This window comes from Aotus nancymaae, unplaced genomic scaffold (assembly GCF_030222135.1).
Source record: "Aotus nancymaae isolate 86718 unplaced genomic scaffold, 86718_ANA_hifiasm-v0.15.2.pri h1tg000030l, whole genome shotgun sequence".
Lineage (NCBI taxonomy): Eukaryota > Metazoa > Chordata > Mammalia > Primates > Aotidae > Aotus > Aotus nancymaae.
In genome coordinates this window covers 9016102-9029924 of record NW_026988443.1, presented here as the reverse complement: position 1 = coordinate 9029924, position 13823 = coordinate 9016102, and the positions used below count along the sequence as shown (strand labels likewise).

General features: G+C 32.8%; 1 protein-coding gene across 5 annotated transcripts in view; it reads left to right on the top strand.

The window, feature by feature from the left end:
• Positions 1 to 13823, top strand: part of RPGRIP1L (RPGRIP1 like) — a 100163-nt gene that overhangs the window by 17377 nt on the left and 68963 nt on the right. For all 5 annotated transcript variants that reach the window (XM_012447943.3, XM_021665019.2, XM_012447944.2 and 2 more), the window contains 3 exons: positions 8117 to 8222; positions 10184 to 10330; positions 11652 to 11725. In XM_012447943.3, the coding sequence (XP_012303366.2) occupies positions 8117 to 8222; positions 10184 to 10330; positions 11652 to 11725 (327 nt within the window). The remainder of the gene's footprint in view (positions 1 to 8116; positions 8223 to 10183; positions 10331 to 11651; positions 11726 to 13823) is intronic.

Genomic DNA, 13823 nt, shown 5'->3' with positions numbered 1-13823 from the left:
TCACACACATATCACTCAGCTTTAACAGCTATCAACGTCTTACCATTCTTGTTTCATCTGTCCACTCACATTTATTTTCCTAATTATCCCAAGCCAGATATCACATCACCTCACCCATAAATACTTCAACCTGTATTTCTGTCTGAAAAGGAATTTTTTAAAACATAACTACCATGCCATTATCACACCTAACAAAAATCACAGTAGTTCTTTGACAGGGTCTAATAACTAGTTTATTTTCAAACTTCTGTGAAGATGTCTTTCTACTGTTCATTTGAATTGGAATCCAAATAAGGTCTACATATAGCATTTGATTATTATGTCTCTTTTATTTCCCTGGATTTTTTTTTAAAACCAGACCTAGTTGCTGTACTTATTTTTCTCCTTTTCAACAACTTTTATAACATACTTGTATGGCTAGGTTCTTATTAGAAAAATCAAGTAAGATTTTCTAGCTTTTCATTTCAGATTCAGAGTTTATTCATCTTTTAACAAACTAAACTTATGTGGTAATATATAAAGACACTAAGAAAAGATGCTTAATATCAGACTTGTTTTTTAAAAAGTGGGCTAAAAATATATAAAAAGCTTTATATTTCATAGATCTATCAGATCTAGTGACATTATGCACCCTTCTAAGTGCAAGGCAAAAGAAATAAGAATATTTTTGAGAATCATATTTGAATTAGGGGATGTAATTTGAACCTTGGCTAAAGGATAAGCTTGAATACCTATGAGTTATTCATATTTCTATAGAAAGAAGAAATGATTTAGACTTGGCCTACTTTAAAAAACAAGAAGTGATTCCTTGTGAGAAACAGTGCTAAAGGACCAGACCTCAACACTGAATATGGTGATCTTAGTAAATGCCAACAGCTATGTTTAACACATTGTCTGAATATAAAAATTCGCATAGGCCAAGTCCAAGCTTGGGGCAATCCCTTTATCATCTTTACTCAACCACTGAGTACAAGGTTATCAAGAATTGTTTGCTACATTTCTCAAGTTCCTATGGAGTAAGGTGGACTCTGTGTTGGCCATTCCCTTTTTCAAAGGGATGTGATCATTTAGGAGCTAGTGTTAACAGAAAGGGAAATCCAGAAGTCCTTAAATTCTAAAACTAAAACAGCAGAAGAAATAGAGTGATAGACAAGGATACATACTTTCCTACTATAAATATTACCAACAAGAGACACCAACATATATACATAGAAGAGGTAAGTCCCTCCTTAGGGGGCTATTTCATTTACTCTGTAGCAGTCTATTTTTGTCATATCAAGAATTAAAAGCAGAGACAAATGAATAGTACAGGCAAAGGAACTTTTATTGCAGAGACCAGAGAAATAAATCAGTGTGTACCTACCTCACTGCTTTTATAAAATGGAAAATTTACATGTTATTTGCTTAGAAGGAAAGATACCTATAGTGAATAGCATATTGTTTCTTGAAATATAGTTGTTGAAACTGAGGAAATAAAATAAGGCTCTTCAATGCCTTTTTTAAATGTTTACACAGAGCTTACAATTTTATATGTAACAGCAGTTTTTTTAAAACTAATGGAAAACTGTTGAAAAAGATGTTAGGGAGAATATAAAACTCAGTATAATTTACTGTAGAGAAAAATCGCAAAATGGGAAACATATTTAAACTTTTCTTTCACGGATACATTATTTCAGATTTGAAATTCTAGAAGTCTGATCTGGATGTTGGACTCCTTGTTCTCAAACATGAACCTAACGTAGTTGTAATCTTCAGAGTGGCAGTGCTTGATATTTATGGCAGAAAGCCTTTTCGTAGAATATTACAGAAACTCTTGATAGTATGTGTTTAATAGACCAGTTTGGTCTGGCATCAGCTTGACATCAACTTTTGGTTATCCAAAGCCCCTAATTGCTTTGAAGTAAAAGCCCAGTGCTGCTCTTTTTTATGAAAATCATGTTTTTTCCTGTTGTTGTGGTCTATTTTGGAAGACTGAGTTGTGATTTTTGCATATGTTCTACATAATGCCTCATTAGCAAAAAATCTTGTATCATTTACAAGTAGCCTGAATGTCTGTGTTGTTTTGAAGAAAAATCCATATTAAATTTAAACAATATAAAAATGCACATTTTCTGCTTATTAAAAAGGCCGTCTTAAATTAAATTCAAAGCAGTAACCAGTGAACACATGTACATGAACATTAAAATCAGAATGATTTTACCGTTTATTGACCTTTTTTAACTCCAAAAATATTTATACTCTTACAAATGTGTAACTAGTTTGTACTAAGTGTTTTTTTTAAAATAAATGTTAGGGTGTTTACCTTCTTAATTAGAAATCATGTAACTGCCATAATGTCCCAGTGGAGGAAATTTAACCCATAAGTACTTCAGACACTCTGACTTGCCTTCTTCCCTTTGGCGGACAGCCGACTGTCAAATCTCACAACAGAGAGGCCTTTTGCGCCATGCATTACAAGAAACAGATTGACTTTAAGGGCTCACTCTTTCCCCTCTGCACAGATACAAGATTACTTTCTAGCATTCTAAGTTATTCCTAACTTTGCATTTTGAAAAATTGTAAACCTACAGAAAAGTGGAAAGAATAGTTGAGTGAGCACTCACATAACCTTTCACCCCTTAGCATATTTTTTGAATGGTACAACAAACCTATTTTTGTACTTGGCATGCTCTTGCTTAAGCCTTCTTTCACTCAGTCTCTTTTCTTCTCTCAACATCTCTCATCTTCTCTTCCCTCCTATTTCTCCTTCTCCCTCTCTCTCTCTTCTCTTTGCTCATTCCTCACTTCCTTTCTCTTCATCTCTCTCCCTTACTCCCATTATGTGCATATATCACCTCACCCTCTGTACAGTTAAAAGTATCTTCTAGGAACAAAAACATCCTCCTACATAACCACATGCAGCTATCACATTCAGAACACTCAACAATGAATGATACAGCTGCATCATCTAATATACAGTCCATATCCAAATATCTCGAGTTATCCCAATAATGTCTTTTGCAGCTTGGTCTTTTTGTAATAGCTGTTTTTGTTTTATTTTGTTTTGATCTAGGATCCAGTTGAAGGTCGTGTGTTGTTGCATTTAGTTATCTTGTCTTTTAAGTATCCTTTATTCTTGAATAGTCCCCTACTCTTTCATAGCCCATTGACAATTGTATGCAGAATGTTCCTCAGTTTGGATTTGCCTGATTGCCCAACCCCCTAATTTAAAGGGCACATCTGGTTCTCTGATGGAAGAGTAACTGGGACCAGGGATAGCCATGCAGACATTATTACAGGGAGTGATCTTTCTTTCATTTCTTAAAATATATTCACCATGCTCTGTTATTTTGAATAGCTTAGAATTCACCCAATGAACATTATCACACTCAAATACCATTTCTTTTATCCTCATGTTTTTATTGTTAATATTATCTAAGATGTTTCTGTGATAGTGACTTAACATATCTTCCTGCCACGTTATATAAACCACAGAAATTGTCACCGTTAATAGTTACTAGTATATGAATGTATGCATGATAGTGGAGGGAAAGTTAAAACAGGAAGATCTTAGAGGAAAAAACTTAGAAGAGTGAGGAGAATGTAACTTTGAAGAGTGGGAAGAATTTAACTCCTAGAGCTAGATTTGAGTGTTGTCTCCATTACTTAAGGTCTCTGGCCAAATTCTTTACCTCTGTGAGCCTCAGTTAGCCACCTGAACTGTAAAACGATTAGACTGTAATGGGTAAATGGTTCCCTGTCTTTAAACAACAGCTATTTTTCTCTCTAGGGACCTTGCATTCAGAAAGATTTGGCCTACTAAATTAGCTGTTTGTATTCATCAAAGACCTATATCATGCCAATCACTCCTTCTGCTAATTGTTAAATAACCTGTGTTATGACACTGGGTTGGCACAATTCTATCAAAAAATGAAAACAACACAAAACCATTAGTTCACTTTTGCAGCTTCATTGCCAGTAAATCTACGTTTCTTATTGGGCTCTTTGAAATATTGACTTTAAGTTTCAGATTCCTGCCAGGTGTGGTGGCACATGCCTATAATCCCACCTACTCCCAAGGCTGAGGCAGGAGAATTGCTTGAACCCGGGAGGCAGAGGGCGCAGTGAGCTGAGATCGCGACACAGCACTCCAGCCTGGGTGACAGATCAAGACTCCGTCTAAAAAAAGGAAAAAAAATTTTCAGATTCCATTCCTTTTAATATAAATCTCAAGTTGGAATCCATTAAACATGGTTGTAAAAATGGTCCCTTTAAGAAGATGAGCCAGGGTTTGAGTTCTTCCTGTCCCCAACCAGCCTTTGGGAGCACCCTTTCACTGGGTGTGATTTTATGCATGTAGAGAGCAGACAAAACTGTCCCCTCCATTCCTGTGGGTGGAGAGAGTAAGAAAACACTGAGTTCTGATTTATAATTTGACCCAATACCATAGGAAAGTAATGATTCAGAGGCAAATAAACATACACAGACAATTTTTTTCCTTTAAGCAATCTTAAATCAGAGAGCACTGTTTTCACCTATGAACTCAAGTAGCAATTTTGAGCAAAATCATTACCTTTCAAATAGACTTTTCTCAACTATTTTAGTGAACTTATTCTATTCAGTTTACTAGCAGCCTTCTGTTCATAGGTGGTAACTTGGCTAGTGATTGTTATCTGTGTATCCCTAATAAAAACTATGAATGACCTACATTTCCTTCAACAGCACATTTATAGGATGTCTGCCACTGTTTGTAAAGAAAATCCAGAGAGCTTTTTTTAACGCTAAGGTTGTTTTCAACCTTATGCCCAAAATTTGGTCAGCCTGTAACTATTACTCAAAAACAGTCTCTCCATTCTATCTCATAAATATTTGACCTAACTACTTCGCTCAATCTCATAGCCTAGCTTCTGTGTTTTAAAGCCTTCTCTTCTAAATGATGTTAAATACTATGACATTTTAATCTCAAAAATTCAAGAGGCTTTTTTTTAGCTTTCATAATATGGTAGCAAAGAGTGAAATGTTGGGGGAGGGGAGTTGAATGCCTGGGGAATAAAGTATATGAAACTTGCACTGGAGCATAGATTTTTGCTTCTTAAGCTTTCATATTAGACTATACATTACATGGCTCCACTGAAAGTTTTTTCTTCTGCAGTGTTTCTGAGGTTTTAGGTTTCTGGATTTATTATGGCACCCAGTAGCAAAGCTGGAGTCAAGTGTTTTCAAGGCTTCCATTAGAAATTCCTTTTTCAGAGTTTATTGCTTGACTGTTTCAAATTATATGAGAGAAACTTGGCACACAGGTTGTTGAGCTGGATTACTTTTTTGACATAAAATCTAATTTATTTCAGTTTGTTTTTAATCTAGAGATGGGCCAACAACTCTTCTCATAGTTTTATAAGATTCGATCATAATTCTAAATCGTGTTTTTTTTTTTTAAAGAAAGAAGAGAAACTGCATTTTCCAACTTCATTGTTCATGGCTTTTTCAAAATCCTTGTTGAAAATTTTGAGAAATTTATTTTCACAAAGCACTTAATTAGTGTGCTTGATATTTGTTTGCAGATCATTTCACCATGTGTAATGCAGCATGTATGATTTGGTATATGACTGTCAGAGTTCATCTCAGTGTTTTTACCATGCATTATTCTTTCTGTTAGAGTGTCATCATCCTGAAGATTTGGTATTCTTGTCATAGTGTGTAGAAAAGGGCAAAAAAAATATTGTGTGGAGGTCACTTAAAATATTACTCATAAAATTAGCCCTATGTCTGTTCTTCAAAGACCAACCTGAGGCCTTGCTCCACAAGCCCCGAGGTCTAGGACTGGTCACTTAGCTATGCACCCCAGCTCCATCTTGCCTACAACATCCTTCTCACATTTCTTGTTATCTTTTTATGACGTCTCCTTCCCTCTTTCTCTCTTACTTCCCCCCATTATTCTTTTACCATATTTTATCTATACAAAAATGTTGAGTTGATTGTTGGGTTTGAGGTAATTTTCATTGCACATCTTCTTAAAGGCTAGACCACATTAACTTTTATGTTGTCACTGACCTAGCACTTTTAGTTTAACAAATTATCCTTTTCTTCTCCTTGTTCTGTAAAAAAATGTAAAGTCATAATAATAAAGCCCCTTAAAACTGATACAGAAAAGTAATTATTAAAGACTTACAAGTTTACCATTGTCCTAGGAAAGGCGTACTCTGTAGCAAACTGATTTTTTACTTAAGTACAACATTATTATACCACATTATTACTTAAGGTATTCTTTAAATTACATTACTGCTGTTTTTTAAATACTTAAGTTGTATTTATACCCACCTGTTGGGCATTACCAGTTTAAAATGCCCTGTCACTGTTTTGGGCAGTATTTTGAAAAGTTTAAACCCAAGGAGTTTAGGAAAATATTCAAGGAAGCACCCACCAATTAAACCACTGAAAGTTTTTGACATAAACTTACTGGTTTTTGCCTTGCGAAAAGAATTTAAAATTAAAAGCTGTTATTTCTATCACCCTATGTGGCTGAATGGATTGTAGAGATTTAATTCTATGTTACTGTAATTAATGGTTATTATTCAAATGTAGCTGAATCTAAGAATATTAACATACTTTAAAACAAAAATAAAATATCAGAGACAACTGGAAATTATGAAAAGAGTTTAAATTATTTGAATCACATTCTGTCCTTGCATATCAATAAACGTCATTCACTGCTGAGTGGTCAAACCAAGTAATTCTGGGGCAAATAGGTAAATTATGTTTTGGCTTCTAAATACGAAAAAAAAGAATATTTTCTTTAGACTTTATTTAAGATATTTTTCTCTGTATATTATATATGTGTGTGTGAGTGTGTGTGTGTGTGTGTGTGTGTGTGTTTAGTGGCTAATGGTATACTAAGTGAATAATAGTGAATTGTTGGATATGTGCTCTGAACTACTACATAACATGTTTTAGACATATAATTATTTTAACGTTGTGTTAAGACTGTACACTGGGCAAGATTCAGATTTGTGGACTTGTTTATCTTCTGTATGAGGACAACTAACTGTCCAATGCCAAAATACAATGAACTTTCAAATATCAAAGAGGAAAATTAAGTATTTCAAGTCCTCAGCTGGTTTACAGATGTGTGAGCTTTGTAGTCCATTCTCTGGTTCCAGTAGGGCATTATGACAATTTTTCCAATATGTGTACACTAGATAAGTTTTAAAAGTAAAATCTCTTACTTTAAGTATTGAACTTGCTGATTTAAAATTTTTTACGTTTATTTAATTTCTAAAAATGAACTCTGAAATGAAGCTTCAAAATTAACAAAATATTTTTTAATGTAAAATGTATTAAATTAAGGAACTTCTCTCTGTCCGGAAAATAAATGCCTTTTGAAAACAGGTACTAATTTAGATCTATGATTAACCTTTAACAAGATCTTCCTGTTAAATTCTACATTTGCTTTAATCTCAGTAGGAAAAATACAAAATAGTATTGTAGCATATAGGGTTTCTGTATACCCTGTGGACATCAAATGATCTCTTACAGCTAAAGGCACATCTGCAACATATTTAAATGCCAGCTTTAGGCATTATTAGTATAAAATGCTAAGTCACTTTTCTTTGCAAATATTTTGAAAAGTTTAAAACTCCAAGAGGAAACTCCAGTAAATAGTAATCTTATGATGCCATTTGCATCGAGAGAGTTGTAGAAAGATGAATGGCTGTATTGTATATTTTTCATTTAGGGAAAAGTAGCATGATAGCCTTCCTTAAAATAAGTGTGAAGTTTGGTAATGGTACCATTGTTGTACTAAAAACTGTTGTGTTTTTATGCCATCTTTCACTATACTATAAAATGATTTTAAATCTGGATTATCAATTGTAGAGGTAACGTAGTCATGAAGTTTGCGGGGGGCTCCCTTCAAACTTTGAGAGTTCAAGGTTATGAAAGTTCAGGAATTATTATTGGTTTGTTTTAAATAATTAATCTGTCCTGCATTTATAATAATCCAAAACCTCACTGACTGCTGTGCAAGTGTATAAATATTTTCTAGGTGACATTAATTGAAAAATTGTGATTCCACCATAGATTTTCTTTCTTCTAACTTGCATTCTTTATGTCTGTCTTTTTCTTAAACATAACTCTGAAGGTCAAATATTCGGGACAATGTAGAAATGATTAAGCTTCATAAACAGCTAGTGGAGAAAAGCAATGCTCTTTCAGCAATGGAAGGAAAATTTATTCAACTTCAAGAGGTACAGTGATAATTTATTTTATTATGATGTTACAGAGATGCAAAGGATTCAAAAGTAGTATTCAAGTTGTTTTTAAATATAGAATGATTATAATACTAAAACATTTTTGAAGATTGTTCTTTGTATTCACAGATGTGTATCATTTCCCTTAATATATTGTTTATTATTTAGAACTCAAGTACTAAATAAATAAATAACTTCTTGGACTTTTTATAAATATCTGTGTCCTCTTAAAGTAATAAACATATTTATTATAAATCATCTTGTACCAAGTAAATTTATTTTTAACTCCTTTTATCTGAATTTATTATGGACACATAAGTTTTTGCTGTATTTGCATATAGCTTTAATTTTAAGCATTTATACAATTATTGCCAATAGACCAAAGTGATGAATAGGCCAGTAGTCATGTTTTGTTAAAACTTTCTTTGATTTGGATTTTTTTTCTTTTTTGGTCACTACCATTAGCTGAAAATATTTGATTACTCTTAATGTGAACCGTCAGTGTATTTATTTTAAGCCTTAACCATTTAGGTTGACAATACTTGGGATTCTTTATGTCATGGTTGTTTTTACAAGGACTATGACCCCACAGGAATATGCCATCTGACGGCTTCTATTTGTTGGCACTGCATAATTAACATAGGTTCTGGAGTTAATGAACTCCAAGACATTCCAGATTAATGGAATTTATATGAAGTAATACTTTCTTTGAAGTACTCAGGCAAGGAGAGCAGTAGATTGATGCAAAGCAAAGGGTCATCTGAAGCCTAAATTCACTGTTGAATTAGATAGTTAATATTTTTCAGCCATGCTCTGGGGATTTTGTTTTCCATTCTGCAGGAACCTCTTTAAATGCCAAGTGGTAACTACTTCTGCATAAATGTGAGAGTTTAAGTGAGAGTGATGGTGCTATGTACAGATAGTTAGAAAAACGAAATTATAAAAATCCCTGTGATTGAAAACCATTTCTAAGATGAAGAATTAAGAAAGGAATTGAAAAATGATTTTACGTTCTCTTATCAATTTGACAATTTTGATTTCTGTTTAACAGTGACCCCAGGTATTAGTTTAAATACCAACAATAACAGGTGTCTGCTGTAGTACAGGCAGCTCTTTTGGAAGTTGACATAGGGTAAAAAATTGAGGGGTTAAGCCCAACAGCCTCAATGAAGTGTGGAGCAAAGAAGAAGATGTTCTATAATAATACCAATACGAAATAATACAAAAATTGACCTGAATGCCTCAATAGTTGTGTTTCATTTAAACGAGTGAAGAAAAACTTCAGTAGGACTTGAGAGATTTTAGTTAGCAGATGAGGCATTGCATGTTATGGTTATATGGTCTCTCTGAAAAGACTTTAATGTAATTATCTTTTTTATTTAAAAAAAACTATATGACATTAAAGTATATGAAATTGAATTTACAGCATGGTCATAAATTGACAATTTTTTAAAAATTAAGAAAAGTTCATAACTAGTTTACTAAATTGGAAATTTTAACCTAATTGTATTCAAATTAAAAGCTAACCAGCCAAGGCTATTTATATGATGTAGTGGCAAATCCCTTTAGTTCACTTATCTGTGGTCAGCATTTTTGACCCATGCTACAGCATTTTTAGACAGCATGTCCAACCAATGTAACCACAGCAAAAAGAAAACAAAATTAATTGTTAAAACGAATTTACTTGCTGGTCACCATCAACAAGTCAGAAACTAGGAGGAAATAATAAAATACGTGACTCTGTGCTAAGATAACCCTGAATTTTCTTCTTCATGTGACACAGAGGTTCAGAGTTTCTTTACAGAGAAGTATCACATACACATCGTTTGTTATGTGAAAAATAAGCTGTATAATGTGAACTTCAGGAGTAAATTCATTTATAGAATTGTAATCATTTAGTCAAATGATTAATCATAATCCAAAAATAATGTTTAAAAGATTTTCTTTTTCTCTTTTAGAAGCAAAGAACTCTCAGAATCAGCCACGATGCCTTGATGGCAAATGGGGATGAGTTAAACATGCAACTTAAAGAGCAGCGTTTAAAATGCTGCAGTCTTGAGAAACAATTACATTCTATGAAGTTTTCTGAAAGAAGAACAGAAGAGGTAAGCTCCCGAAGAGTTTACCCATCTGTTACATTAAAACTTCTTGGTTACTGTTTTGAAAAAGTAAAATAGAGACATTTAAAAATTGTACTTATTTAAAATTATGAGCTATATACATGGAGTTTTGAGCACAACAAAATATACTAGTTAATATATGAATGGCAAGTCAGTGCTTAACTATACTTGCAAATGTGCCAAGATCCACTGTTTACCCAAAGGATTAAAGATCCTTGAGTAAAATGAAAACAACATTTTGAAACTTAGGCCAGATTACCTATGGAACTTAACTTTCTCAGCTATAACAGCTTATTAATCATTTGAGAGACCAAAACAAAATAATAGGACTATGTCTGTTTCTGAGAAAATGGCTGTTATGTTCTGCATTATCAGTAATTTTGTGAAATTATCTAATTTTTTTTAGGAAGTTGCTTGAAAACTCATCTTCCTATTATCATAGTATTTTCTGTAGCCTGTTAAGTTTGTTCCCAAGGAGAATGGAAGTGAAATAAGATGCCTGCATTCTGTTCTGATCTTGGGAGAATCTTTTGCTGTCTCATACTAGCATCAAAAGAGAATTTTGAAATTAGAAATTAAGTTTAAGTGTACTCTGATCCATGAGGAAAAGTTGTGACTGCAAAATATACTTATGAATAAAACTTAAAAATAAATACTAGAGTACAGAATCTACATTTTAGTCATAGAAATGTAATTTTTACTCCATTTATTTCTGAAAATACTATTCATGGGCTAAAATAGTATATAACTTTGTTTATTCATTTATTCACAAAATGTGCTACTAGCTATTTGTAAATTTCAGATAATGTGAGAAATTGTATCTTCAGAGTAAATTGTGACTAACAACACAGTTTGAACGATGACCCTAAAAAATAGTTAATCCTATTTTTTATGGACCAATTGTAAATTAATACAAAATGAATATAATGACAGAATTTATCATGGTGAAAAGTAAAAAATAGTAAAAAATATTATGTTCCTCAGGACTTAGCAAGCTCTTAACATATTCTTTATTGACTTCTGGCACATGTTGCATAAAGCAGTGCATACGTTTCTACTAAATTAAAACAAATATTAATTTCACGTTTATTTAACAACTTGGAAAGAATCAATGCTTAATTAAATGCAGATAATATAAGTGGTCGGGTTAGCAGCTACAATTTAGGAATCAAGATTAAAACATGTTAACCTCCTCTCATAGAGAGGTTTTTTGTGTGTTTTGTTTTGTTTTGTTTTGTTTTGTTTTTTTACCCCCAAGTAGTTTTATATGATATTTATTTAATACGTAATTTTCTTTTCATTTTAGCTTCAGGATAGAATTAATGATTTAGAAAAGGAGCGGGAACTTTTAAAAGAAAACTATGATAAACTTTATGACAGGTAAATCATGATTCCACATGTTCTTTCATTGTCTTGTTTGAGCTCTTTTATAGCTAAGCATTTGCTGTTGTCGGAATAGATCATGTTGATCAAAGAATTAGCAACAAATGATAGCAAAAAATATGCAAACTTTATAAAGGGAATAAAGGTTTTTTAAAGACATTGGTAATAAGTTGTTTAACCTGAGCAGTAGCCTTTCACTACTGAGAAAACCATATCACTTTGCTGCTAGTCAGCTGCTATCATTTATTGAATATTAACTATAAACTAACAGACACTGTGCTAGATACTCTACATTTATTGTTATAAATTGTTCACAGCACCTTGAAATGTATATATCATAAATTCCCATTTTGTAGACAAGGAAGATGAAGTAGAACTAAGTAATGTTAGGAGGTACTTCCTACCTCTTTTTTTTTTTTTTTTGAGACAGTGTCTCAGTCGCCCAAGCTGGAATGCAGTGGCATGATCATGGCTCACTATAGCCTCAACTTCCTGGGCTCACACAAGCTTCCCACCTCAGCTGCCTGAGTAACTGGGATCACAGGCACATACCACCATGTTGGACTAATTTTTTTAATTTTTTGGTAGCAGTGAGGCCTTTCTGTGTTGCTCAGGCTCATCTTGAACTCCTGGTCTCAAGTGATCCTCTTGACTCAGCCTCTGGAAGTGCTGAGATTACAAGGGTGAGCTGCTGCACCCAGCCCATATCTTTTAAATGTATGAAGTCATAGAGCTTGTATTTGAACCTCTTTTGGTCTCTTTTCTAGACTTCCTAGCTTATTAACTGAGAGTTATTCTGTTGGGGAAAAACAAAGTTGTCCTCTGTTCCTTATCAAGAGAAACAAAAGCATCTTCATCTCAAGATAAATATTAAAGGGCTGCTTCAATTTTGTTTCTTAATCTGCTTCATAATTATGGTATTTTAGAAATTAATTCTTTCTGATAATATTAGAAACAAAATTCTACTCCACATCTAAGTTTGGTTAAGTAATACAGGTATCTCTGTGTGTGTGTGTGTGTGTGTGTGTGTGTGTGTGTGTGTGAGTGAGAGAGAGATTTTAAGTCTGTTTAGTATATGATGCTGGTAAATGATAAATACAAGTTACATGAAAGCAAATGTAATATGCATTTAAATACATATGTTATAGCTGATATTGAACAGCTACTTCTACTGGTCATGTGCGGAAACCTCAGAAAATACCCATTTGAGCTACAAGTGCATCTTTAATGTTTTAACTCTTTGTCTTATTTTTTATAAATTAAATTCATATTTTGTAATTCAAACAAATTATATCCAAGGAGTGTGGGGATAGGCTTTTATTTTTATTTACTTCAGGAAAGTTACGTAAATTAATGTAGGCATTACTTCAGTGGTTTGTATCATCTATGTTACTTACCTACTTGTGTGACTATCTTTGCACAGAGATTCATTATATTAAGGGTTACCAACAGCAGGTTCAGACACCAGTTAAAATCATATGTGTGTTTGAGAAGTTTAAATGTCGGTATATAAATTGCACAGCACCCTATTACAGAAGATATTATCCCTATTTTCTAAATGAGGGAATTGGGATTCCAGAAAAATTAAGACTTGTGCAGAGTCACGCAGCATTGCTGAGATGCTAGTTTAGAACTAAAACTCAGATGTTTCTTTAACTCTAAAACTTGAATTCTTTTTTTGCTAAGCTGCACTGTCTCTCTGATTTTAATTGCATTGGAAAATTGTATATGTGGAAGGGAAACATTCATGGAATAACAGAATTGTTATACATCCAGAAATTCTTATTGATTTACATATATTATCAATATCTTGTAATTTCAATATTTTAACATAGTCTAAATAGAAGAAAATAAGTATAATATGGCCATTACTTCCAAATTTTCTACTTCTCCCCAGTTTAAAAATTTGCTGAACATACTTACTTGGAATTTTTTAAAAAAATCAACGTTAGCTGAGAATAATGTATAAATGAAATTTTGAGAAAGTCATGTTTTTCTCATATTTACTTTCCCACCATAAAACTTCCATATTAGAAGATGATCTAAGAGTATAAATTTGAAGGGTATTTTTAAATATTTTATGCTTGAACTAACT